This window comes from Protopterus annectens, chromosome 3.part0, assembly GCF_019279795.1.
Source record: "Protopterus annectens isolate FY-2018-M chromosome 3.part0, PAN1.0, whole genome shotgun sequence".
Taxonomy (NCBI): Eukaryota; Metazoa; Chordata; order Ceratodontiformes; family Protopteridae; genus Protopterus; species Protopterus annectens.
In genome coordinates this window covers 1,333,874,512-1,333,902,174 of record NC_056731.1, presented here as the reverse complement: position 1 = coordinate 1,333,902,174, position 27,663 = coordinate 1,333,874,512, and the positions used below count along the sequence as shown (strand labels likewise).

General features: G+C 40.1%; 1 protein-coding gene across 1 annotated transcript in view; it reads left to right on the top strand.

Moving 5' to 3' along the window:
* Positions 1-27,663, top strand: part of LOC122797063 (meprin A subunit beta-like) — a 577,824-nt gene that overhangs the window by 318,234 nt on the left and 231,927 nt on the right. The window contains exon 7 of the mRNA XM_044065839.1: positions 3,254-3,727. Coding sequence (XP_043921774.1) covers positions 3,254-3,727 — 474 coding nt within the window. The remainder of the gene's footprint in view (positions 1-3,253; positions 3,728-27,663) is intronic.

The window sequence follows — 27,663 nt, the reverse complement described above, 5'->3', positions numbered from 1 at the left end:
GACATATCTCCAGGCATTGTGTTCTCACTCTATGACCCCACAAAATATGTTTTTAATATGCTTGTTCAAAATAAATATAAATAAGTTTGTTTCTATCTTAAATCTGTTCAAACAGTTTACAGCAATACAAAAAGCTTCCCTATTAACAGTCAAGTTAAAAATGACCGGGTTGCACAAATGTATGATTTGCAGCTTGTTGTCTGAAGATGTCATAATAAATTACTATCAGCATTGTTTCTCATACAGACTATTACAATAATTAATCAGGAAGTAATAAATCAAATGCTGCAATCAGCTCTAGTAATTTTAAATGTCAGTAGGTCATAATGGGTTTCAAAAATACGGAAAAAATGATAAACGTGTCCAGTGATGCACCTACCTAAAATACATATATAGAAGTAAAATGTAAAGCATGTCTATGCACTTACAGAGACAGAACTAACATGGGCCACAAGGCTATGCTACTAGATCTATATGCTAGCTGTGTGCATACAGCTGTATTCTGCACAGTACATATCACTGCTGTGTAGAAAAAGACAAAAAGGGAGTACATGCTGGTGCATTAGTGTTACCACATGTGCAGGTGGCTGGCACCAGGTAGTACTGTTGCAGATCACAAAATACTAAAGGGGTAGTTACATAGTTGTGATAAAGAAATGTAACCCATGGATTTAACAACACAGGTTTGTTCATATGGAAACAGTGATAGCATAGCATCAATACCAAGGCAACAATGGTGAGGCAGTGGTAAAACTGCACATTTACCAATGATGCATGCAGTTACAATTCTAAATTACATAGATATTAGTTTCACCCTCACAAAAAACAATAGTCAGCATGTACCTCAGATGTCAAAGTGCTCTAAGGGAAACTGAGCTCAGTAAAATATAAGTACTAAAATGCACAATCATACTCACTTTTCATCATTAAAAATAATTAAATGATAAGTACAATTTTTTCATCATTTTCCAATACAAAATTATCCATGCACTGCTACATATAAATATTCTGAGATATCTCTCCCTGTCTCTATCATGTCATTGCTTATTCACCCTCCTCATTCAAAATATTATATCAAATTTGCATGAAATCTTACATGGTGTTCTTTAAGACTTTGCAATACTGCCCCCTATATCTTATTACTCATTACATTTTATATTTTGGCTCTTGTAAAACCTTATCAGTATGTGTATATAGTCCCATCTTATTTCTACTGTATCAACAGTACAGAATCTGCTGAGCAGGCTCTGTTACTTTAAGTTCTCAATCACAGATGAATGGGTACCAAATATGAAAAACAAGAAATTTAGCACTTTTGACTTACATGGAATGAGAGTATGACAGGAGTTCCTCAAGCTAAGAAATGTTTCCTTTTTACACAATAATTGATTTATCTACTGCCCCTCACTGGAAAAAAATGAAGGCACAAACTTCAGTTTAGAGGATGACAAAGAGCTCAGAATAAAGGGAGTCACTAATCATTCTCTCCAGAAGTACTCAGACAAAGCAGGCATTTAGACTGATTCCACTGATAAATCGAGAAAACTATGTGAAGAGAAAGAGAGAGTGAGAGAAAAAGAAAAGAGCAACAAATTATATGGTGCAGATACGTAGTACATCTTGGGAGAGATGATCTTTTAATCACATCAGTATGGTAGCCCAATCAGGTCATTTTGAAGTAGAATAAGTTATGAATCTAAAGCTTTTAAATTATGAAGAAACATTAATAAGGTATACAAGACCAAAACAGTGTATTTCTCATTGCATATTAAAAGTTTTGTTTATGAAGGTTACCAAAGCTGTGTAGTCAGGGATTAGAATAAGTAATTTAAGGTTATTAATCTGTGAAATGAAGGAGGAGATAGGAACCAGGCATTTTATTTAAAGGCAAAATACATAATTTCATGTCTTTATTGAGTAATCTCACTCAGAATCTGCCATAGACTACTGTGCAGGGAAAGGTATATACACATATACATATACATTGTGTTATATTTTTTATTGTAGTGTGCTTTCCATTGCATATTAAAAGTTTTGCTTAGGAAAGGAACCAAAGCTGTGTCTCCTTGTGAATCACAGGATTTAGGACAGGTCACCTCACACTTGAACTTAGGGAAGAGCTAAGAACTAGGCCTTTTATTTAAAAGGGAAAATAAATAATTTCAAGGCTGTACTGAATTTGTTTACCATAAAATTCCCCACTCTCTCCTCTTTCATTGGCTGCTGTCAGTAAGCACAAAAGTATCGTTTGATGAAGTCACTGCCCTTAAGCTAATTAAGTTAATTAGCTCACTCACTGTCTTTCATTGAGAGAAAATACAGAAGACTTAATTTGTCATTTAAAAATACTGGTCTTCAGTCTTCTCTGTGTGTCCTAATGTGAATATATATTACTTAAACACTGCTTTTGCCAACAGCAAATTTGCTGATAGCCAGAGTATCTCCTTCTGCCCACCTTTTGAGGTAGCTAATACCATAACAGGTGCTCATATTTTGAGCTACAATGTACACAAACATTGAGTTGATAACACTAATTCTTCTTTATCATTATCCACTGTTTCAAATATACATATATATATATATATATATATATATATATATATATATATATATATATAATATATGTATATGTGTGTGTGTATATATATATATATATATATATATATATATATATATATATATATATGGTACTCTGTCTAGTTGCATAGCATAACTTGGACAACTCAGCTGAATGGAGAACAAAAACTTCAACCCTAGTTTGACACCTATGTCTCCAATGGACACAGGCAATCTGTAAATAGTTCATCTCCAATGCCCCTGCTTGTAAATGTTTCAACTCCCAAGCACCTGCTTACACTTATCAAGGGTACCAGAACGTATCTGAGATTTGGGATGCATGGCTAGGCTTAAAAATGAACTTGTCATTAGCCTAGTAAACACCTGTAAACCTACATAGCATGACTGTATATGCTATAATAACCTAATAAAAGTTAATAAAAGAAATGGCCATAGCTATTTGTTTTATTATTTACTTTTGTAATCTTGCAGCTATTTCTTTTACTTGTTTATTATCTTTTGTTTTATGGCTGTGTTCTGCTGATTAATTATTGCCACATAACCTCTTGTTTAGTGATATGAGACTTGTGACAATACAGAGTAAGCTGCTTCTTTATTTCAAATAAAATTTAGTTAATATATTTGGTCTTGTGATTATATATTGTTCACATAGTTATGATTTTTTTCTTATTCATAGGTCAACCTTTGGACAACTGGGAGCTTCATCATTTTAGTATGAGTGTCACAAACAAGTTCCGTGTTGTGTTTGAAGGAGTAAAAAGCTCTGGAGCATCTATGGGAGGTATCTCCATCGATGACATCAACCTTTCAGAAACAAAGTGTCCTACACATGTTTGGCATATTAGAAATTTCACTCATCTTCTAAACACCAGTCCTGCTGGGGAAGCTGGAAGTATTTTCAGTCCACGCTACTTCACAAGTGAGGGCTATGGTTTTCAGATTAATCTGTATGTAAATGGCACTAGTTCATTCCCTACTTATATGGCAGTATATTTCCATCTTACCTCTGGAGACAAAGACAATGCACTGCAGTGGCCTTTTTCATGGAAACAAGTTACAATATCACTACTAGATCAAAATCCAGACATTCGTCGCAGCATGTCGAATCAGAGAAGTATTACTACGGACCCAAATCTAACCTTTACATCAGGTCAGTTAAACCCAACCTCATATCAAATGTCAATTATTAAAGCTAAACAAAACAGAAAATGTATATGTACTAATATGAACTAGAACTAACTGCAGCTTTTTTGTCATTAATACATCACGCAGTGTGGAAAATGTCTAGGATACCTTACATATTGAATGATAAATAGTTTTATATATTTTCTGAAGGCTTGTTTTTTAATTTCCTGTTTACCTTCTGTCCCATGCTACAGTTTAAAGCCTCATTAAATGACATTTAACATAGTATTTTGTAAAGAACAACATAAAAGATCAGGACAAGATCTAATTTTAGAAATAATCTGATTTTACAGCCTCAGGTTTAGCCGCAAGTCTAATTGTTAGTGACAGATTAAATTAGCAACAAGTGCCTTCAGGCTTTTTAGTGGTAGTACAGTTTGTCTGTGTGCTTTCACTTTTCTATATAGCAGAAGAAAGCCTATAACTGTACTTGTTTCCTGTTAGCAGTCTCTCAATTTTTGCCACTAAAATGTGCACATAATCATAGTTTTCTTCCTAATGCATTTCATAACCAGAAAAGTACAGTTGTATAGGAATTTACCATAATAGTAGATGGCTGACTGATCAGTGTTACAGTATTAATAACCTATGGCATATCCTGCCAAGGATAGCCATACACCCAGCCAGCTGACCAATGCCTGTCACCTCCCCTAATGCCATATGTCTGAAATTTGAGAAAAGGACATACAGACACAAAATACCTCAAAACTGTCTTCACTTCAGGAAGGACATCTACTTTTTACAGTCTGGGTTTTAAATGGCAATTTATTGATATCTTAGCATGTCATCTGACCAATTTCTATACAGTTTAATCTACTTTAGGATCCTAGGTCTGGAAAAAATGTCAACAGGCAATGAGAACAAGGCAGGAACTAACCCGGGATGGTATGATAGACTGGCAGTCTAGCACATGCACATGCAAACATGCTCGTGAGCACACACACACACACACACACACACACACACACACACACACACACACACACACACACACACACACACACACACACACACACACACACACACACACACACACACACACACACACACACACACACACATTCTCCAAAGAAAATTTCCCAACAATCAACTCACCAGCATGTTTTACGAGATTCCATGGAAACCATAGACATGTAAAATGACCTACAAAAATACAGCTATGATGAAAGTACCCCAGATAAAAATGGCATCAGTGGGTCCAAGACTGAAAGGAAAAAAAAAAACGTAGTGCAATGCCACTGTGTTGCCATTAGTAAAATAAAAATATAAAACATTTATCATACACAAAAGTATTTTTCATGTCTGTCACTTAGGAAACATACTCTTTTATGTCATACCATGTCCTTATTGTGAATACACACTTCATAACCTATCATGCCAAATAGCATAGAACTTTTGCATGCCGATCAGTATTTGTGGACAGCTCTTTGTGCATATATTGTTGTTCCTTTTAGTACCACTTCAGTACAAAGAAGCATAAAGAACATCCTGTGAATATATATTTGGAATGAAAATACATTAATAAAAAATTTTTTGTAGCTTTTTTTTTTTGCCCCTATTCCTGCCAATTATCTTCCCCATTTCCAGGGGAGGTGGCATTCAGGCAGCCTAAGGTCCTGCTTTTGCCTTTACCAGCATCTTAGCAATTAGGACATTTTTAAATCCCTAGCCCCCCCCCCCCCCTTGGATAATGGATTCATGCCCTCCATCACTACAGGAAAAAATTCACCTCCTCATGCACATGTACATTTCTGCATACCTGCTGACCAAGGATACTACATTCACAACTTAGCGATTCAAATTATGCCCCAAGATTGCCCCCTCATGTGTTGTCACCCCTCTTTTAATAGATTCTGGTATAGGACAGCCCTATTCAGCCTTCATTCCACCAGAGGATAGACACAGCTATCCTGATTATGCTGACTCCATCAGGCACACATTCTGTTAACAGAACATAGGCCATCTGAGTCGAAGACAGACCTTTATCTCTCTATGCCAGCTGGTTACTAGGTAAACTCTTGAGTAAGTGTTACTAGTTAACCTGTGCTTGAGTTAGAAGAAATATGGCTAATTCATAAAGTGTGAAACGCCAGTGAAAGATCATTGAATGACATATTTGAAACATACAGTAGCACAGCATGCCCGGAGTTGCTTAGGTTTTGCTGAACTGATGGCCTTCTCTGCTCTGCCAGTCTCTCTCTCTTTTTGCATATGTACTTTTTCATTGATTGATTGACTGCTTGACTGATTCATTCATTCATTCAGTCACACCTTATCTACTTGTTTGCTGAATCCAATTAAGAGTCATTATGCAACTAGTGACTATCCTCATGCTTTGTATGTGCAAAACAATGAAACCAGTCCTAGAAAGAGTACCACTCCTTCATCACAAGATAGACACCTCACTCATTTATAGTGTGTGTGCCTGTAAGTGCATTGTGAGATAACCAAATCATTCATGACACATCTTTGGGATGTAAAAGGAACCTTTTCCCTACAGGAGTTAGTATATCTAATTACTGGAAGTGTGTCTGGCAAACCAGTATATGTTTTTGCAGGGGGTCAAGCCCCACTGCACCCCCACACCCCCCTACTTATATATGCTAACTCTGAGATTACACTACAGTGGGAAAAAGGATATGTTTCCTTATTCTCACTGTAGTGTGATTCAGTTAACTGATGCGAGTCAGTTAACTGAGTTTCGCGAAAATGCACTTTCGTGAAACTGGGTCTCTACATTTACATATATATATATATATATATATATATATATATATATATATGTGTGTGTGTGTGTAGGTTTACTATCACATTGTCGATCGCACTATGTGCGATCCACCAGTGTGTGAAACTCAGGTAGCAAAACCGGAATTGCGATTACTGCATTGTCGAACCTGACAATAGCGAACATTCGCTATAGCAAGGTTCGACAATGTAGTGCAAATCACACTATAGTGGGGATTGGGAAATGTACCCTTTCCTCAGTGTAGTGCGATCTTGGAGTTTGTATATATAAGTAGGGGGGTGTGGGGGTGCTGGGGGGCTTGCCCCCCTGCAAAATCTGTTGTAGAATGTTGAGCAGATTTGAGCATTTCAGTGTAGTTGACATGTTCGACATTCGACTTCACTGAAATGCTCAGTTCGGCATTTACAGTGTTCAGTATTCTGATTTCCGAACATTTTTTCGGACATCTGTCCACTCGAACACCGTACTGTCGAACATGTGATAGTAAACCATATATATATATATATATATATATATATGTGTGTGTGTGTGTGTGTGTGTGTGTGTATATTTATATGTAGCTATAGATATAGATATATTATCTATAGCTCTATGCATGTTTCTTATGGAAATATGGAAATTATTGCATATGTATACTAACTAGTATAAATATTCAGGGACACAGAGGACAGAACCAGCACCATCCACACACTTTACAATATAGTTCATCTCCCCAAAATCCTGGGAGCCACAGTTTGTACATAAACACACCACCATCAAGATTTCCCCTTGCCCAGAAGACCTGTGATGCATAAAGACGAAGGATTCCATTCCCTGAACTACCACATCATCTATAATTCCCCAAGCATTATTTACAATGCGTTCCTGCACTTCCAGGATAGTTCCCATGATTCATACACTTGGCTTACTTTCAATCTATGCCAAAGGATCGATGAAGAATATTCCTACAGGGTCATTTGGTTGCTAGATGCATACACTTGCTGCAAAGTCAGGATTATACATACAGCTACCATGCAAGCAAGGAGCAGGCCACATATAATATGTTGTTCATTGCATTTGTTACACGTGATACCAGATATGTCCTAGAACTCTAGTTGTTATCCCCTATCTGCAAGCCCCAGACCATGCAGGAAGTGATCTGTAACACAGTCCATGCAGGAATACAAAATATAGTGGAGTATGTGTTCAGTATATTAAGTGGATACTTCCGTTATCTAGGCATGTCAGGAGGGACACTGCAATGCAGGCCAGACATCTGCAGAAAGTTTTTTGTTGCGAGAACTATGCTGCATAACATGGGATTGCACAAACAGATGAAGCAGCAGGTGAACATCTTGATTGTGCCTTCCATACCAGTTGTACCAGAAACAGAAAGACAGGATGGAGAGCCAGAGGAGGAGTGTGTAGCAGCAATATCAAAGCTGAGGGGGAGCTGGTTGCCTACAATGCAGCACTGGCAAAGAGGCAGTATCTGATCCACAACTATGGGTCATGACTCAAACAGCAGAGGGCAAAATGATTCATGCTGTATTACACCTGGGCTATCCAAGGCAATTCATGGACTGGCCACACTGTGCATCAGACATCATTGCATGCAAACAGGTTAAGGTGGTGAGCAAGACACAGTTACAAATCATCCCTTGCACAGGTAGGGAGACGTAGTGACAAGGGACTGCAAAGCTATGAGACCAGCTAGGGTCATGGGAGGTACATATGATAGCCAGGTACATTGGGATGCTGTGGGGAGTTAAGGAGCACATCTTCCAGTAGTGTGGTCAAGCTGCCATGATGTAACCAGTGGCAATGTCCATAGCATTAGCTTGCAGTGATGGGGTTTGATGCAGTCCACTGCAGGCGTATGCTCAGGAATTCCTCACTAAGGCAAAATAATTAAGGGACAAAGGGTCATAATCAAGGACAAATTTTAAATATTGCTCTCATAAACTCAGAATGTTGATAGAAAAAAACAAGTTTTGCATTGGGATGCATTTATAGAAGGATTTAAGTCTGAAACTCAACAGTCAGTGCAATTCTCAGTGATTTGCCAGAGAACAGCAACTTTCAGAGGAACAGGCCAAAATTATGAGGCAAAAATCTGGGTATTCTGAAAAATATTCTTTGCTACTACTGTCTGGTGGGAATGGTTTATTTAAAGTGAAATTTCACTATGAAATTAGAATGACACTTTTTTTCTTCACAGAGATAAAGAAAAATTTGCATTGTCCATAGGAATTGCCCTCCACATGTTGATCAGTTACCAAAACCAAGAGAAAGTGCAATTCAGAGACAGAGATAATGAGAAATACCTCATTATCAACTTAGTAGCTAGTCTGTAAACAGCAAAAAAAAGGTTTTTGATTGAATGGCTTATCTGTTTGTATGTGCTTCATGTGTGATATTCTCTCAACCTGTCAGTTGTTATTTAACCTTCTGTATGTACAGATGTTTTCTAGGGTGGCCATGGTGGTGCAGTGGTTAGCATTGTTGCCGCACAACAAGAGGTTCTCTGGTCTGATCCTCGGCTGGGGTGTCTTCTGTGTGGAGTCTGTATGTCCTCGCTGTGGTTGCATGAGTTTTCTCCGGGTGGTCTGGTTTCCTCCCACATCCCAAAGACATGCTGTAGATGGATTGGACACTCCAAATTTGCCTGTGTGTGTGCCTTCAGTGGAAGGTTGGGTGCCAGAATGGCAACTCAACACTGTAAAACTCCACTGCCAATCATAAGTGGGCAGGTGATCTGCTGTGGCAACCCCTAACTGGGAAAAGGAAGAAGAATGTACAGATATTCTCTAACTGTTGATCTTCTTATAATGTTTCATGGTGGTTTTAATTTTTTACTCTTATTTGTAGTTTTGATTTGATTTTTATTGTAAAAATATGTAATACTTCTGAAGATTTTCTCCTTAGGTCTACACTAAAATGGGCCCCTGGCTCAGATGGACTAACCTGGTCAATAAATAAATAAATAAATAAATAGTCCACACTAGTACTTTTAGACCTGATGGTGGTAGTGTTCTCCTAGTGGTTCAAGCTTCGCATTGCAAAGATACACTCCAACACACATGCACACATTCAGACACCCATGCACATGCACACACACACACACACGCACACACACACACACACACACACACACACACACACACACACACACACACACACACACACACACACACACTCATGCTGCTACATTTATATCCCTGCAGACACTTCACATTCATACACACTAACACCTCCCAACCCTCATGTTTTAGCTGAACTTCCCTGCATCATGAATACTCCTGTAGAAGTGAATTTCTTCCAACAGGTCAAATGATTCTTTGAAATTGCACAACTGAGCAAATCAATAGCTGCTCACATTTCCAGAGGACTGCACATAGCTAATTAGTATTAGCCACACCCAAGATTGCTGTATTATCATGCAGCCCATAAGACCACCTCCTGAGTTGATGCTCCAGCAATAGAAAACCTCAGTGGTAGGATGGCCTAGGAGTCAAAAAGGCACAGTATTGTGGTATTATGTGCTATTTCAATGCAACCAAAATCATTCTTTTTAAAAAGCATCACCACAGTAAATAACACATCAGGAATGGCAACCACTCGAACAACAGTAGAGATGATCCATAGTAGAATTTTTGTTCACTTGTTAAAACTGTGACAGAATTTTGAGAATAACAAGAAGACAAGGTCCATAATGGGAAAGTGATCCTAAACAAGTAACCACAGACTTATGCAGCTACTACTGCTACTATTAATAATATAGGTGTAGGTGATCAAAACACACTTATTTCCTGGCAACAGCTACTAGCACATAACTAGTAAAGCTGCATGCCTCAAATGTGAAAACAGGGGGAATTTTCATTACTTTAAAATGGAATGTACAGGCTTACATACTGAGCAAGAACATATGTTAAGATATGGCAAGGGGAAGTCACAACACAGCTTAAAATAGTATTGGCTAATTATATTAATATATTTATATATATATATAAAATAAACTATGAAGTGTCCAAGGTCTAATACAGTAGCCACATAACTGGGTAAGTGATCCTTCTTTGATTCATTTATGCCATGAGCCAGCCCAAAAGAGAAAGGATAAATGTGCTACATATTGACAGTTTAGTACACCCAGTCACCCAGCATGTTTTGGGATGTAGAAAGAGGAAAGGAGAGTAATGGGAAAAAAATGACAGATTCATGGGAAAGCATATAGACTCCATACAGAGAGTAGGGAATAGAAGTCAGGAATGAACTTCATATCTTGTGCCATTTTAGAAAGTAGTTGCATTGTATAACTACACTTTACAATAGTTTCCACACTGAATAAAGTGCCTTGTTCCAATATAGGTTTATAGGTGTTTACTAGGCTAATGGCCCTGGAGCCTTTTCAAGCCTATCCCCCCAAAAAACTGCCCAGGCACTGTGCCACCCGATGTTAGTTCACAGTGCCCATATCCAGTAGGGCAACTGGAATGATCACTGGAGTGAACCTTCTGTTACCCATCCACTCTTCAAGTTTCTCTTGAAGAGGGCCAGCGAAGTGCTCTGCTTAACATGAATGGGAAGCTCATTCCAGAGTATGGGCAGTCTTTGGGAGATGAACCTGTCCCTCCAGCATGTTCTGTTAATTGTGGTAATGAGGTTGTGATCTCTGGAGCATTTGGTGTGAGGGGATTGGGATTTCTTTAGGTGTAACATTTCAAGTAGGGCTGGGTCGGACATGGCTTTGTAAGTCAAGCAGAGATCACCTCTAAGTAGAAGATAAGAGACTGAGAACAGCTGAAGTTTCTTGAGTCTTTCCACATAAGACATGTGTTTAAGGCCTAGGATCCTTTTTGTTAGGTACTTTTGTGGCCTCTCCAGCTGTTGTAGGTGTCTGGTCAGGTACATGCCAAATGGGGCGTTATATTCGATGATTGGTCTAATGAGGGATGAGTAGAGAGGGATGATGACTTCTTTCTTCCTGGTTGCAAACCTTTGGTTGTAAGATGTGCCATACAGAAGGACTTTCTGACTACAGTAGCAATGTGGTGGTCGAAGGTGAGGTGGCTGTCGACCTGGGTGCCCAGATCTCTTATGGTCCCTTCAGTGTTCAGTGGGCTCCCATCAATGTGGTAATTCATGGGAACTGAGTTTTTTTCCAAAGGGGGTGATAATGCATTTTTTTTGGCATGGTTCCGACACTAGTCATTGGTCTCAGAGAGGCCCTTTTGTAGGATGTCTGTATCACTTGGAGAGTTGATAATGACTCCTAGCTTGCAGTCATCAGTGAACTTGGTCAGCCAGAGTCCTTCTGTGTTGGCCTGGACTTCTGAGAAGTAGATGCCAAACAGGAGAGGGCCCAGAACCGAGCCCTGTGGGACTCCACTTGTGACTGATCAGAAGTCTGACTTGGAATCTGCAACTTTCATTCTGTGGGTCCTTTCTGTGAGCCAATTTGCAACCCACCTAGTGATGTAAGGATTGATGCCTAGTTTGGTGAGTTTATCAATGATACCTGAGTGGGGAATGGTATCAAAGGCCTTGGCCAGGTCGAGATAGGCTGTATGCACTGCCTTACCCTCATCCACAGCCTTGGTGGCTGCCTTGAAGAAGTCAACCAGGTTCAACAGGCAGGATCTCCCCTTGACAAAGCCAAACTGTGTGGAGTCAAGAGTTTGGAGATTGCCTATATCTTTGTTAAGCAGGTCCATGATGATGCACTCAATAGCTTTGCATACCAGACTCATCAGGCTAATAGGGCGATAGTTTCCAGGGTCTGTAGTTACTCCCCCTTTATGGAGCAGGATGACTGTAGTGGTGCACCATTCATTAGGGACATAGATTGAGGTAAGGCTGTGACTGAACAGGGCACACAGATATGGTGCCAGTTTGTTTTGTAGCTCATGTAGAATGCAGCCAGGGATATTATCAGGTCCCATGGACACTGTATTCTTGGCTTTGAACAATGCAGCTTTTATCTGTGCCACAGAAATGGTGTGTACCAGGATTTCTTCTGGTATTGTGATAGGACTCTTGGGGGGGGGGGGCAGGGATAAAGTTGGCACTAAATATATCGGCCAGTATTTTCTGAATATGTCGGCCAGTATGTTGGTTATATTTGTTGGCTCAGTATAGGAGGTGTCATTGTGCAATAACTCAGAGCAAATCTGGGTATTGCCTTTGAGGTTTTTGATATAGATGTAGAAGACTTTGTGGTTGTTTTTGGTGTCAGCCTCAATTCTGCCTTCATAGCTGGCTTTAGAAGATTTGATAAGGGATCTCAGCTTTTTGTTGAGACTGATAAGGGAGGTTTTCCAGTCTTGTGACTTCATTTATTTTTGCAACAGTTTCTTCCTTCTGTTGTAGTTTATTGATGGCTGGGGAACACCAGATTGGCTTCCTTATTTTTGGAGGAGAGCGTCTTAGTTCTATTTGATATGGCAAGGTCCATACATTTGTGTACATGCTCGTACAGTGCATTGGTGTATGATTTGGCAGTCATGCAGCTATTTTCCATTGGCATGGGTGCTGAGAAGTTAGCAACCTCTGTTTTAGGAGCCCAAAGTTTGCTTTAGAGAAGTTTTACAGGTGGTCACCTTAGCGGAGGGAGTAGATGAGATGGAGATTTCCATGGTGATCAGTTTGTGGTCATATTTAACCAGGGAGGAATTGACTATAGGTGTGGAGCAACAGTCTCCCATGTTGGTGGTAACCAGACCGAGGGTGTTACTTCCTCTAGTGGGGGTCAAAATGAGCTGGTCCAGGGCATTGGAATTGATAAATTCCAGAAAGCGTTGGGCCTGTACATTGGTACTTGAATAGTTTTCCCAGTTGATGAAAGGGTAGTTGAAGTTACCCAGTATGAGTATTGGGTTGGACCTTGTTAGATTCTAGGGTGCTTAGGATGTTGGAGTGAGAGCCTAGGGACATGTTTTGGGTTCTGTAGCAGGCTATGACTTGTATCGTGATCTTACCCAGTGTTAGTTGTACTGAAGTATCTCGGATGCATTATGCTAGGCTACCAGTCTAGAGGTGTGCGTATCCTTTAACAATATGGAGACACCACCTCTTTTGGAGCTTCCAGCTGTATTCTGTGGTCGAAAGGTATGGAATGAGTTGTAGCCTGGGAGTGCATGGGTACTTTCTGCCTCTTTAAACCAAAGGCCTCCATTACAGCACAGATGTTGACATTCTCCATTTTGAGGAGAGCTTCGAGTGAGTGCATCTTGACATTTAGACTTCTAACATTAAGCAGCATGACCCTCAGACTGCATTTGTTTGTAGCTGTTATGGTGGAATTTTGGTCTTTGAACACTGCCTAAATCAGGCACTATAGGGATGGCAAGACCCTTAGCCAGTACCCGGAATCCCAGGGGTGACAGATGCAGGCTGTCTCTGGCAAAGCACTGAGGTCTGTCGATCATGTCGTCCCAGGCAGACAGATACTGGATCTCCTTAAAATAACACCAGGAACTTAGCCAACTGTTGAAGTCAATCATTTTCTGCTCATACTGTGGTATAATTATGGGTGATGGTACAATACTGCTCAGGGCTAGGATCATACCAGCCCGGGCCACCTAATCCAACAGTTACATCACATTTTTTTCATGTAGTCCAGGGAGATACATCTCAGGTCATTCACACCCACATGGACAATGACTGAGTCATATTTGTACTTGTTGTGGATGACCTGATTGCATGTGGTATTTTGTAGATCCTGGCACCTGATAGACAACTGACTGTCACCCTCTCCTTGTTCAACCTAGTGAGTGGGACATCAGTGTGCCTCACAATTGAGTCTCCTAAGATTAGTACATTGGGCAAAGTGTTTTGCCTTAAGGCCTTGAGTTGAGGGGCACACTGTTGTGGTGAGCTATGTGTTCTGGGGTTGGTGTTGTGTTGTGCTGTGGTGGTCAAGTGCGTTTCTGTCTCGGGGGTCTCTGTTGTTTGGGTAAATATTTATTGAGAGCCTTCGAGAAGGTGAGTGTATGATTTGTATTTCTATGTGTGGGTTGTGATGGTTGCTGTTTTGGAGGGCTGTGTGCTCTATGTAGTGAGTTGCAGGTGTTGACCTTTTCCTCTTGACCAGCTTGTCTGGTCTTGGTTGGAGCATGCACTGCTTCCAGCTTGGTGATATAAGTGCATCTCTCACAAGTATAAGTGTTGGGAGTTAAGAAGAGAGGGTCTGTATACATTAGACAGTTGCCACACAGTCTCAGAATGCCCAAGTGCACCAGGTTAGCAGGAGAAAGCACAGAAAATTGCCCTACAATCATATCAGGAGGGGTGGTCTTAACTAATAAGTACTGGTGATGTTACTGAATAGGAACAGCTAGTGCTGATAGTGCCTAAGTGTGCTACAATAAATGCTACAAAAGGCTGTTAAAATGCTAACCAATTACACTAATTGAAGTGCAAGAAGTAAAAGAACATGCAGGTTCTAAGGGGAGATGTTAAGTGCAGACTTTCTGGCACCTGTAATAGTTTACCTCAGCTGAGCGCCACTGCACGGTGCACAAACATGGGCTTCTAAACCAGAAAGTTGAAAATGATGGAAAAATGCCTAAATGGCCAATAAACTATAATATCTGGACCAGAAACCACTCCTCTTGTGGTAGATAAGGTACATAGTGCTTAACACTCCCACTGATAAGCTAGAAGGCTTCTGTACAACACAGAAAGGTCTGGAAGGGCTCAGAAACTTACAAAACAGTCTTGGATACAGCAAAATCTGTATCTGGACTAGACTAGTTACAGGAAAGGTGGGAAACAAGCTTAAATTTTTTTTTGGAGAAAAGCAGTTAGAAAAGTAGCAAAAACACTTTAAATGCAGTACAAACTAGCACACTTGAGTGTGTAGCAATATTAAGGCAAATACAGTTTAAATAAATGCAGATAAATTAAAAAATGACAAAAAAGTGCAGAGAGCAGTAAATTATGAAAAAATCAAAATGGAGGCACTTAGAGTATCTCTTTTCTCCTTCTTGTAGTCTGCAGGATGCCAAATCTGGATCCACAGAGCTTAAAAAAGTGCAAACCCACATAAACACAAGCTTTTAAACCAGAAAGTTGAAAGAGACTGAAAAACTGCGCAAACAGCCAATAAACTACAATTCCTGGGCCAGAAACCACTCCTCTTGTGGTAGATAGCCTACCTAGTGCTTACAACTCCCACTGATAAGCTAGAATGCTTCCTTCCAACACAGAAAGGCCTGGGGGGCTCAGAAACTTACAAAACAGTCCTTTTTTGCAGAATGCCAAAACTGGTCCGCTGAGCTTAAACAAGCGCAAACCCACATAAACACGGGCTTGTAAACCAGAAAATTGAAAACGATGGAAAAACTGACCAAACGGCCAATAAACTACAATTTCTGGGCCAGAAACCACAGCTCTTGTGGTAGGTAGGCTACTTAGTGCTTGCCACTCCCAATGATAAGCTAGAAGGCTTTGTTCCAGCACAGAAAGGTCTAGAGGGCTCAGAAGCTTACAAAACAGTCCTGGATACAGCAAGTCTGTATCTGGACTAGACTAGTTAGAGGAAAGGTGGGAAACAAGCTTAGAACTTTTTTTTTTGCAGAAAAGCAGTTAAAACAGTAGCAAAAACACTTTAAATGCAGTACAAGTTAGCACACTTGAGTGTGTAGCAATATTAAAGCAAATACGGTTTAAATAAATGCAAATAAATTAAAAACAACAAAAACAAATGCAGACTGCAGTAAATTATGAAAAAAATCAAAATGGAAGTACTTAGAGTATCTCTTTCTCCTTCCTGATGCTCTTGTAGTCTGCAGGATGCTAAAACTGGATCCACAGAGCTTAAACAATGGCAAACCCAGGCTTTTAAACCCGAAAGTTCAAAGGGACGGAAAAAGTGCCCAAATGGCCAATAAACTACAATTTCTGGGCCAGAAACTACTCTTCTTGTGGTAGATAGGCTACCTAGTGCTTACCACTCCCACTGATAAGCTAGAAGGCTTCCCTCCAACTCAGAAAGGTCTGGGGACTTAGAAACTTACAAAACAGTCCTGGATACAGTAAACCTGTATCTGGACTAGACTAATTACAGGAAAGGCAGGAAACAAGCTTAGAACTTTTTTTTTTTTTTTTTTTTTTTGCAGAAAAACAGTTAAAACTGTAGCAAAAACACTTTAAATGCAGAACAAGCTAGCACACTTGAGTGTGTAGCAATATTCAGGCAAATACAGTTTAAATAAATGCAGATAAATTAAAAACGACAAAAAACAAGTGCAGACAGCAGTAAGTTATGAAAAAATCAAAATGGAGGCATGAAGTGCCGAATAAGAGCACTTGACCACTTAAAAGCACTCAGAACAGCAAATTAAGGTAATAAGGTAGAAGACAGTTAAGTAAGGACAGCTGTAGAAAGTATAAATATATATATATATATATATATATATATATATATATATATATATATATATATATATATATATAGTATATATATATATATATATATATGTATATATATATATATATATATATTTTTTTTTTTTTAAAGCAGAAATGATTTACAGAAATGTGACCAACACTGATTATAATGCAAACAGACACCACCAGGCTAAGAGTTAACACAGAATTTCAAAAGCAGACTAACAACTTCCAGTGAACCCAGATGACTACACTTTTTTCACACCTCTGGCAACTAACTGCAGAATGACAGAGACCACAATATTCAATGAAACAATTATCTAATCTTAAATAAGCAAAGTGCAGAAAAAGTATACTTCAATCAGCTTGTGTGTCCAGTTGATTTCTACAGGTAAATCACAGCAACCAACAGCTCAGATGATGAGCAATAGCAAATAGTGTCAGTTAGTAAGGTGTCTTGGTCCAATAGAAAAGGAAAAAGCCAAGCAATACCAAATCAGTAGGTACTGATTCAGTATTAATATAACAATGTAAATCCTGCATTATTACTGTGGCCGGTATTAGTGCGCTTAACAAAATGGCATACCCTTAGTGGTTGATATAGAGACTGCTGTGCTGCATTCCTTGTGCTGGATGAGTGCAATATCATATAGCTATGGGGTATTGCACTACAAGCATAACTCTCACTGAATCAGCCATACTAATTTGCCTTTCTTGTGATGTCTGTCATGTTACTGACATGCCTTCCCATAACACTGCGCCAACCATACAGCCTAGTGCTTATTGCTTTTCCCACAGTCGCTACCTCTCTTTTTAATTATATAGTCCTTCATTCAGATTGCTGGTGATATGCAGGACCTACTACTTGTCTAATTAGATCTGTGAGTCTTCATGTAACCATCTCCTTGCAGTGCTTATCTGTCGAAAACATCCAGCATGGCTCCTTCAAGTTGTTCCATTATGTTTATAAAACTGTAAAGTTTTACGTGTAGCTATATAATAAACATTTTAAAAATGATCCACAGAAAAATGTTTATAACAGAAACTATTTCATTTATATGAATCATTTTTATAGCATTTTTTTTCTTTTTTGTAAAATGGTAAAAGGAAAAGGATTGCCAGAAAAAAATGATATCTACCGCCTCCGTTCTTGATAAACAGATGTGAACAACTTTAACACAAATGACGATTGTAAGCTATTTTGAGCAGAAAAAGCTTTTTCAGTATCATTATCTAGAAAATGAGTGGTGTTTAATATGCACATGTCCACTGGTTGTTTTATAAAATACCTGTCCCTGGACTTCTGAAAGGCTTAATTTGAAATGTTCCCACATTGCAGTAAGCCTTTCTGATGCAAAGATGTATTTATTTATGTATTTATTTATGTATTTATTTATATTTTGTTCACTGGGATGTGAACTGTGGTGGCAGGACAGGTAGATTACATCCTTCTAAGTTGGGAACTGCTGATTGAGGGCTCAGTGTCTGTTATTCTCAAAGTGTATTAGTTCTGGTTTAAGCACTTGGACTTCAGGCCAGTTATTTTACATTAAGAAGGTTCGTGGTCTGCACTCTTGTGGGAGGAGAGGCTGGACTCTGCCCTTCTGAGCTGGGAATTTCTGGTTAAAGGCTTATAGTGCCTGCATATTTGAACTGTTTCTTACTGAAATTGGTACACCTTGTTTGCTGTTGCATAGACTAGATCCAGGCCTGCTGAATCTAGCTTTATTTGTATGCTTGTTGTTTGTTTGCTTGTTATTTCCCTGAAATGCTAATTCCACCTAAAATGCGGCTTTTCAGCGCTTCTGTGGATCCCTAGTGATATCTGCATTGCTTACTGTACTTATTTCCTTGTTTCACTTGAAAGAAAGTTACTGTTTGTCATTTTTGCATTTAAGTTACCTGTAACACATTGCATTTAAGTTACCTGGCACTTGCTCACTAAAGCAATTATATAAGTCAGCACTAAAATATTAAAAGCACTACACCCCCACAAACTCCCCTTGAGTACCTCGTTCCCCATTGGCCCTTTTTTTTCAATTATAAAGGAATTCCCAATACTATTCTAGCATGTCCAAAGGTCAGTTGTCAATCTCCTCTCTGGTCCAGCTGGTGAATCTGGGAATCTTGAGGTAATGTTACAACTGCCTCATGTACACAGACAACCCTCTCCTCCTCCCAACAAATTCCAACACATGTGAGAGATGCAACCGTATAGCCATACTGGAGGCTAAGCTCTCTCAACTCAGTACTGGCGAAACCAGTCAGGAGGAGAAGGAAACCACACTCACTACGATTCCAGTCTCACATAGACCTACCATGACAGCAAACCAAACACATAAACACACAAAAACATACTCGGAGGCTCTACATAAAAATCTGCCTAAGCAGCAGAGACCTCCAAAGCAGACACCCAAGCAACCGCTACCCCAAAACAAAACACGTGCAACACATAGCTCACCAAGCCAGTGTGCCGAACAGTCACAGCTCTTAAGGCTAAACAACACACCTGATACACTTGCAATAGGTGACTCTATCATCAGGCACATTGACGTCCCGCTCACCAGGCTGAACAAGGAGAAGGTCACGGTGAGCTGCCTGTCAGGCTCCAGGATCCACCACATAACATAAGCACTCAGGTCACTCCAAGGCAAGTACAAATATGACTCAGTCATTGTCCATGCTGGTGTGAATGACCTGAGATGTACCTCCCTGGACTACATGAAAAGAGACATAGAGGAGCTCTCTGAGCATGTAGTCCAGGCCGGTATGACCCTGACCTTGAGTAGCATCTTACCCTCACCAAGAATGATGCCACAACATGAAGACAAGATGATCAATTTCAACAATTGGATTAAGTATTGGTGTCATTCAAAGGGGATCCAATGCCTGTCAGCCTGAGATGACATGCTCGACAAGCCACGATGCTTCACTAGGGACGGCTTGCACCTGTCACCCCTGGGCTTTTAGATATTGGCAAAGGCTCTTGCTACCCCCATAGTGCCTATTTTAGGCAAGGCTCAAAAGACAAACCCACCTCCATAGCTATCACAAGGGATAAGAAACTAAGAGTAATGCTACTCAACGCCAGAAGTCTAAACCTCAAGATGCACGCACTCGAAACCCGCCTTAGCATGGAGAACATTGATATCTGTGCAGTAACAGAAACCTGGTTCAAGGCTACCGAGAGCACCCCAGCACTACCAGGTTATACCTCATACCATGCTTTTTGGCCCCAAAACTTGGACCGAACCAGAAAAGGAGGGGAAGTATCAATATTCGTCAAAGATACCCACACCTCCAGGTTGGTGGCACAGCTCGAAGCATCATAGACTATCCATGTGCAACTAACAGTGGGTAAAACTGCCTTCCAGTTTATAGCCTGCTACAGACCACCCTCCCAAACCCAGGAACCCCACTCGGCCTTCCTGAGAACACTGGAAAATATAAAGGTCTCTCCAAACACCATTATATTGGGTGACTTCAACTACCGAAACATAGACTGGGAGCTTTACTCTAGCTCCAACACCCTAGCCCAAAGGTTCCTAGAATTTATAAACTCAAATGCTATGGAACAACTTGTTACCACTCCCACAAGAGGGGAAAACATACTGGACCTGATCATCACCAACATGGGGACATCCCTCACTGGTAAGATCAGACCATAAACTAATCTCACTGGATATTCACATCCCGACTCCACCCCCTGCCCTGAAAACCACAGTGAAAAACTTCTCTAAAGCAAATTTCACACTCCTCAAAACCGAGGTGGAATTCTTCAAAGGTCCCGGGCCTGTGGAAAATATGGCCCAGACTGCAGAATCCTTTATAAACGCATTCTATGAACACCTTCAGGAATGCATGGATCATGCAATCCCAAATAAAACCAAGACCCAATCCTACAAACGCAGACGTCCTGTCTGGTGGACCCCAGCCATAAACAAACTATAGAATAGAAGGAGGAAGCTACTACATGATAGAGCAAAATCCCAAAAAGGGAAGGCATCTCTGATCAGTATTAGCAAAAAACTACGGGCACTCATAAAATCGTCTAAGGCCAGCTTTGAGAGAAAAATTGCACAGGACACTAAGGATAATCACAAGGCTTTCTTTAGTTATGTTAGGAACCTGGGTGGGAATTCCCAGATATGCTTAGAATTAGTTCAAAATGACAAAAAATACACCGAACCCACAGACATTAACAACATGCTAGCTGACAGGTTCAGCGCAAACTCCCCCCCCCCACCAAAAGGACAAATATCTATCCCAGCAGAGTGCTGCCCCCCTGACATCTCAGATGCTCAGGTAAGAGCTGCCCTCTCCAAAGCAAAAAACACAGCATCAATGGAAACAGACGGTGTCCCGGGCTGCATCCTACATGAAGTCCAAGAAGAGCTAAACCCAAACATAAAACTACTGTTCAATCTCAGCCTTACTACAGGATATGTACCCAAAGAGTGGCATACAGCAACTGTGGTCCCTCTCCACAAAGGTGGTGCCTCAACGGATCCTGGAAACTATCGCCCCATAAGCCTGACTAGCTTGGTCTGCAAAGCTATGGAAAGGATCATCATGGACCTCATAAATAAAGATATTGGGGACCTATAGACTCTGGATCCTACCCAGTTTGGCTTTGTTAAGGGCAAATCCTGCCTCTTAAACCTGGTTGATTTATTTGAAAAAGTCACCAAGGCCATTGACGAGGGGAAGGTGGTCCACACAGCCTACCTGGACCTCGCAAAAGACTTTGATACAATACCCCACTCGGGCATTAGAGATAAGCTCACCAGCTTAAATATAAACCCCTATGTCACTAGATGGGTTGCAAACTGGCTCAAGGACAGTACCCACATGGTTAGAACTGCTGGAGCCATGTCAGACTCCAAACCAGTTACAAATGGCGTCCCACAAGGCTCAGTCCTGGGACCTCTCTTGTTCGGTATATATTTCTCGGAGGTACAGGCCAACACGGAAGGACTGTGGCTGACCAAGTTCGCAGATGACTGCAAACTGGGCACCATAATCAACTCTCCAGCCGACACAAGCATCCTCCAAAAGGGCCTCATAGAAACAGACAACTGGTGCCAGAGCCATGGCCTCAAGCTAAACGCCAAAAAGTGCATAGTCATCCCTTTTGGCAAAAACAAAGTGCCCACAAATTACCACATAGGTGGTAATCCATTAAGTACAGAAGAAGTAATTAGGGACCTGGGGACCCAAGTTGATAGCAATCTCTCATTTGACAACCATGTGGCCAAAGTGGTTAGAAAAACATTTTATATAGCCCACCTAATCATGAAGGGATTCACATCTAGATCAGGGTGGTCATCGTGCCTCTTTACTCATCCCTCATCAGGCCCATAATTGAGTACAATGCCGCTTTTGGGATGTACCTTACCAGACATCTGCAGCAACTGGAAAGACCCCAAAAGTACCTCACCAAGAGGATCAAAGGGCTCAAACAGATGCCATATGCTGCCTGGTTAAAGAAACTCCAGCTCTACTCAGTGGCATACCGCCTGCTCAGAGGCGATCTGTGCCTGATGTATAAAGCCATGTCCAACCCGGAATTAATGGACATGCTGCACCTCAGAAAATCCAAATCCCATCGAGGAGACTTGAACCTCAGCACTGAAATAAATAGGACATGCTGGAGGGACAGATTCATAACCCAGAGGCTCCCTTCACTCTGGAATAAAATCCCAGTCCAGGTTAAGCAGAGTCCCTCATTGACTCTCTTCAAGAGGAATATTGATGAGTGGATGGGAGATCGTAGGTTTACCCCGGGTATCACTTCTGTGTCACTGTTAGACTGAGGCACAGTATACTAACCTCGAAAAAGGGCATAGCAAAATTAATTTAAAATGGGTGGCGAAAGCCAAACACACTCTGGCTAGGCTTATAAATGCCCTAGGGCAGATAGCCTAGTATGAACCTATGAACCTATGAACCTATGGATAGTTTGACTGGGCCATGGCCCATTTTCAATGAAGTCCCAAGGGGAAAAGCCCCAAGAATAAAAAGAAGATTCAAACTCTGGCTAGGCTTATAAATGCCCTAGGGCAGATAGCCTAGTATGAACCTATGAACCTATGAACCTATGGATAGTTTGACTGGGCCATGGCCCATTTTCAATGAAGTCCCAAGGGGAAAAGCCCCAAGAATAAAAAGATTCAAACTCTGGCTAGGCTTATAAATGCCCTAGGGCAGATAGCCTAGTATGAACCTATGAACCTATGAACCTATGGATAGTTTGACTGGGCCATGGCCCATTTTCAATGAAGTCCCAAGGGGAAAAGCCCCAAGAATAAAAAGAAGATTTCAAACAGATTAAAAATAGTAATAAAACAGCAGATATTGCAATCTAAAGCTTAACAGCAATTCAAAAAATTAAAGATTAAGCGTTGTACTAGGAATAAAACAATCTGAAGCAGTTACCATGTATACACATGTCTACAGAGACCATTTTTAACAAATACAAGCTGTGCTTCATCGGCAGAGAGTTTAGGTGCAAAAAGTGGGTAGAGGAAGAAGAAGAAATTTAGTAGAAGACTAATATTAGGTCATTTTCAAAGGTGAGAGAAGGTAGGAGGAGAAATGAAGGTATAAGGATGCATAATAAAAAGTACTCTAGGGGTAATGCAAAAGCATAGCCAATATCGGTCTCCTGCAATAGTTCTCCCAAGTTGGGGGCCCTAATGTAGGGAGTGATCTTTCTAGTGGAAGCTGCATACTAATTCTGCAGTGCAGGGTAATGGCTAATGCTAATTAGCCATGTGCTCTCCCTTGGAAATGCTAGCAGTTTCTGATTAATTCAACAGCAGCACTTTCAGAGAACTGGTCTTCTGAGTTCTTTTATTTTTTCCTGGAAGAGAAGGGGAATGCCACCTTTGGACAGCATTCTCCCATATACCCTTATGGGAGTAGTCTCTTATGGCTAAGTACAGTGGATCTGTGTGCATGTGCTCACACGCATGCATGTGTGTGTGTGTGTGTGTGTGTGTGTGTGTTTGTGTGTGTGTGTGTGTGTGTGTGTGTGTGTGTGTGTGTGTGTGTGTGTGTGTGTGTGTGTGTAAGTGTGTGGGCCTGTAAGGAATTAATGTGTGTGTACAAGTCTGCACATATGTGTATGTGTGTGTTTTTTCTGTCTGGATGGCCCAGATAAACATAGGCAGTGCTGATTCTGTGTGTGTTTGGTGGAGTGTGAGTGTGAAGGTGAGCATCTCCATAAGTGTGAGCCATTGTAGTGGACAACTGGATAAGGGTATGTGTGTGTGGGGAGGGGATGCCTATGCTACTGGTATGCCTGGACTGGTAGGGAGACTATTAATGCAGTCAGGTCTGACAGTGTAGTGTTCATTTTAGAGACATTGTAATGAGCTAGTGATCTGATGGCTCTCTGTGTGGCTTTGCCATGTCTCTGAGCTAGTGGCTCCCTTTGTTATACTACTTGACCTACCTCTGTTTGCCACTTATCAGGAATAGAGTGAATCTCTCTGAAGCCTGTATTTTTTTATACAAATATAAATAAAATAAAAAAGCAGCACTGTGCTACAAGTGCTAAGTATTCCTACAAATTACATAAAGTATCTTATTTTATTTATTCTTTCTCTAATTTTTCTAATTTACAAAGAAAAAAATCAACTTGTTCATTCTTTCCAGAAATGCAAAGTTTTTGAAGTTACACGTAGAAGGTGTTACATAAATAGAATATTTTATAGTATGTGAAAGTAGAAGTGTTTTCCTTTAGGAAGACTGACATTGCAAATTCACACATGGCTTTGCCTCATCTGAATTTATGGATTTGCCTCATCTGAATTTATAAGATCAATATGTTCAGTTCTTCATGCATAACATGTAAGTTTGCATGAATGTGTGCATGCATGTACCTATGTTTGTAAAAATATATGTGTGTTCCTTTCCTCCACTCCCACCACCACATTAGGCTACTTTGCTCTAATGAACAACAGATTCTCAGCATATCTAAACTCCACAAATCCTCTGGCCAAACTTTATTCCTACTCTGTTGCTAAGAAATGGAATTCTATCTCTCCGCAAATTAGATCTACCTCTAACCTCTCCAGCTTCAAACATCTACTAAAAGACTACCTAAATAAAACTCGGCTCTGCTCCTGTACTACTCCAAGCTGAATTAGTCCCCCCACATCCACCTCCTTTCCTCTATCATACTTCTTACTAATTTCTTCTCTCCAAACATAGTCAATCCATTTCTTAGGTAAAAGACACATAAAATTTAGCTAGCCTGTGTTATCTAGTAATCTATGTTGCACAGTGTACTCAGTGTGTTTAATTTCATTTCTATGAACTGCAACTTGTGAATTCTTTAATTATTGACAATGTTCTTTTTCAGCTTGCTTTAGCTGTCCACATATAACAATAACATATATTACCTACCATCTTTAGATAAACTGGTTAAAGGCAGTGTTTTAAAATATCTACATAAACACTGTGGGCCCTAAAAGTGTTGTTTGGAGTCTTTTCCTAAAGGTTATGTCTACCAGAATTTATAACATAGCATCATAAGATGAAGACCAACCTATGTGCCTGTATAACTCCCTTTTTTCCATACAGCCACTGTTGAACAGCCATAACTTACCTGTCCACACCATAAGCAAACTGATTGTTTTTTCCTATTCCCCTGTACTTGCCTCCCCCAGTCAGGCCAACCCAGTTTGTTTGCCCTTGCTGTGCTCAGACTCACTCTGCCCCCTACCCTACCCCATTCCCACCCACCCCCACTTTCCTTTAATTTATACCTAACCAGGCCACACCCTTTACACCATACCCCTCTCACCACTCCAATCCTTACCCAGTAGAACTGTGTTCCCTCCTCTTTGTCTGTTTCTATTGCCTTTACACTTACATCATTTCTCCACACAGCTAATTATACACCCACACTTCATACCTCTCTGTCTTCCCCTCCATAACTTGTCTATTTTGTATATTATATCTTCTACCTTCCATATTTTTCCTAATCCTCAATCTACATCTCTCTATAATGCCAACATTTTGAACATCCCCCCTATTTTTCTTTCTTAACATCCTTCTTTATTACAACAAATATCTTACCACTGCTAATATTTTTCTCACTCCCCTACTTACTCTCACCTTCTTTTTCAGTACTAGCATTTCTTCATTAGTATTCCTTTCACCGTGACTCTAATAAAACCTCTCATCTCCATCTCATCATTAATATCTCTACTAATAGTATCTGTGCATATGACCTCCTACCACTCCCACTATCTCATAATCTTCCTCTCCCCTACACTGGCCATGACACTGAACATCCACAACTTCAGAGACACAGTGCATATCTCTCCACAGATATTTAACATGTCTACCTCAGTTTATTTCCTTTCAAATACATTCAAACGCATAGCTCTTCCCCTTGCATCTATGAACAGTTTAGACTTTTCTCCAAACTAAAGTCCCTTACACTCCACTGCCTCACTCACATCAAACTCCAATCTGACATTCACCCAAACCCTGGCCCTGCATACCCCACCACCTCAAACCCTCCTCATTCACCAGATTCAGTTACTGATATCCCTCTTCCACCACTCCACAGACACAACTCTCACCTACTTGTGATACACTTTAACCTCAGAAGCCTCATTAATAAAGTTCAAAAGATCCATGCTGCCATTGCCCTCTACTCTCCAGACATAGCCATAATCCCTGAAACTTGGCTCAGAATTACTTCTTCCTGGTTATAGTATCATAAGAAAGGACAAATTATCCAAACATGGTGGCAGCATCGCTATAGTGTTCAAAGACAACTTCAATTTAGTACAATTTAATACCGCTCTATCTCACCTCCCTTCAGCAGAAATCTTAATAATATGTCTAGATATTAACACCCGAGAATCCATTATTGTTATAGCCATCTACCTCCCGCCTCCTAATAACCTCACACATATTGAAAACATCCTGGAATAGGCCTTTTCCTCTTTCTCTCAAGAAACTATTATACTTGGTGACTTTAACCTTGACTGGCTTACCTGGTCTTCTACCTCTCCCTCCACCTTTATTAACTTACTTGCCTTTACCCAATATATCACTTACCCCACACATATAGACAAGGTCAAAAACTGGCATTCTATACTTGACTGGATTTTAACAAACAAATCCAACAATAGTTATGTTACTGGTTGTCTCCCAGATTTCCTAAGTGATTACCACCCAACCTATCTTATCAGAAAACATACTCATAGTACTAAAAACATTTATATTTTGCTATGTACATAATAAGAAGCAGTTTTCCACCACTATATTTTAAACACTTTTACAAGAATATGACTAGTCACCAATAAAAAACATTCAATTGGATCTCTTCAGTACAGTATTTCAATGCTGCTTTCCCGCAGGTACTTAACAACCTTGGTCCAATCAGGAAAGTTTGTGCGAAATCTAAACAATTACCATATTTATCCAAAGACACTATTCTTCTACTTAAGCAAAGAGACAAATCCTGAACTCTTTATCACAAAAGCAAAAACAAAACCAACTACACCTCTTATCAGCAGCTCAGAAATCAAGTCAAAAAACAAATTATACAAGACAAAAAAAACTACTTTCAAACATATCATCCGAGATACCAAAGTAATGCCCAAAGATTCTGGCAAACAATTAGCCTACTTCTTAACCCTGAGAAACATACCACTCCATCCTCAACAACAAACCACCATATAGACTGTATAGCTACCCAATTCAATAATCCACTTTATCACCCCAATAACTGCATTACTTACCAATATCAAAAA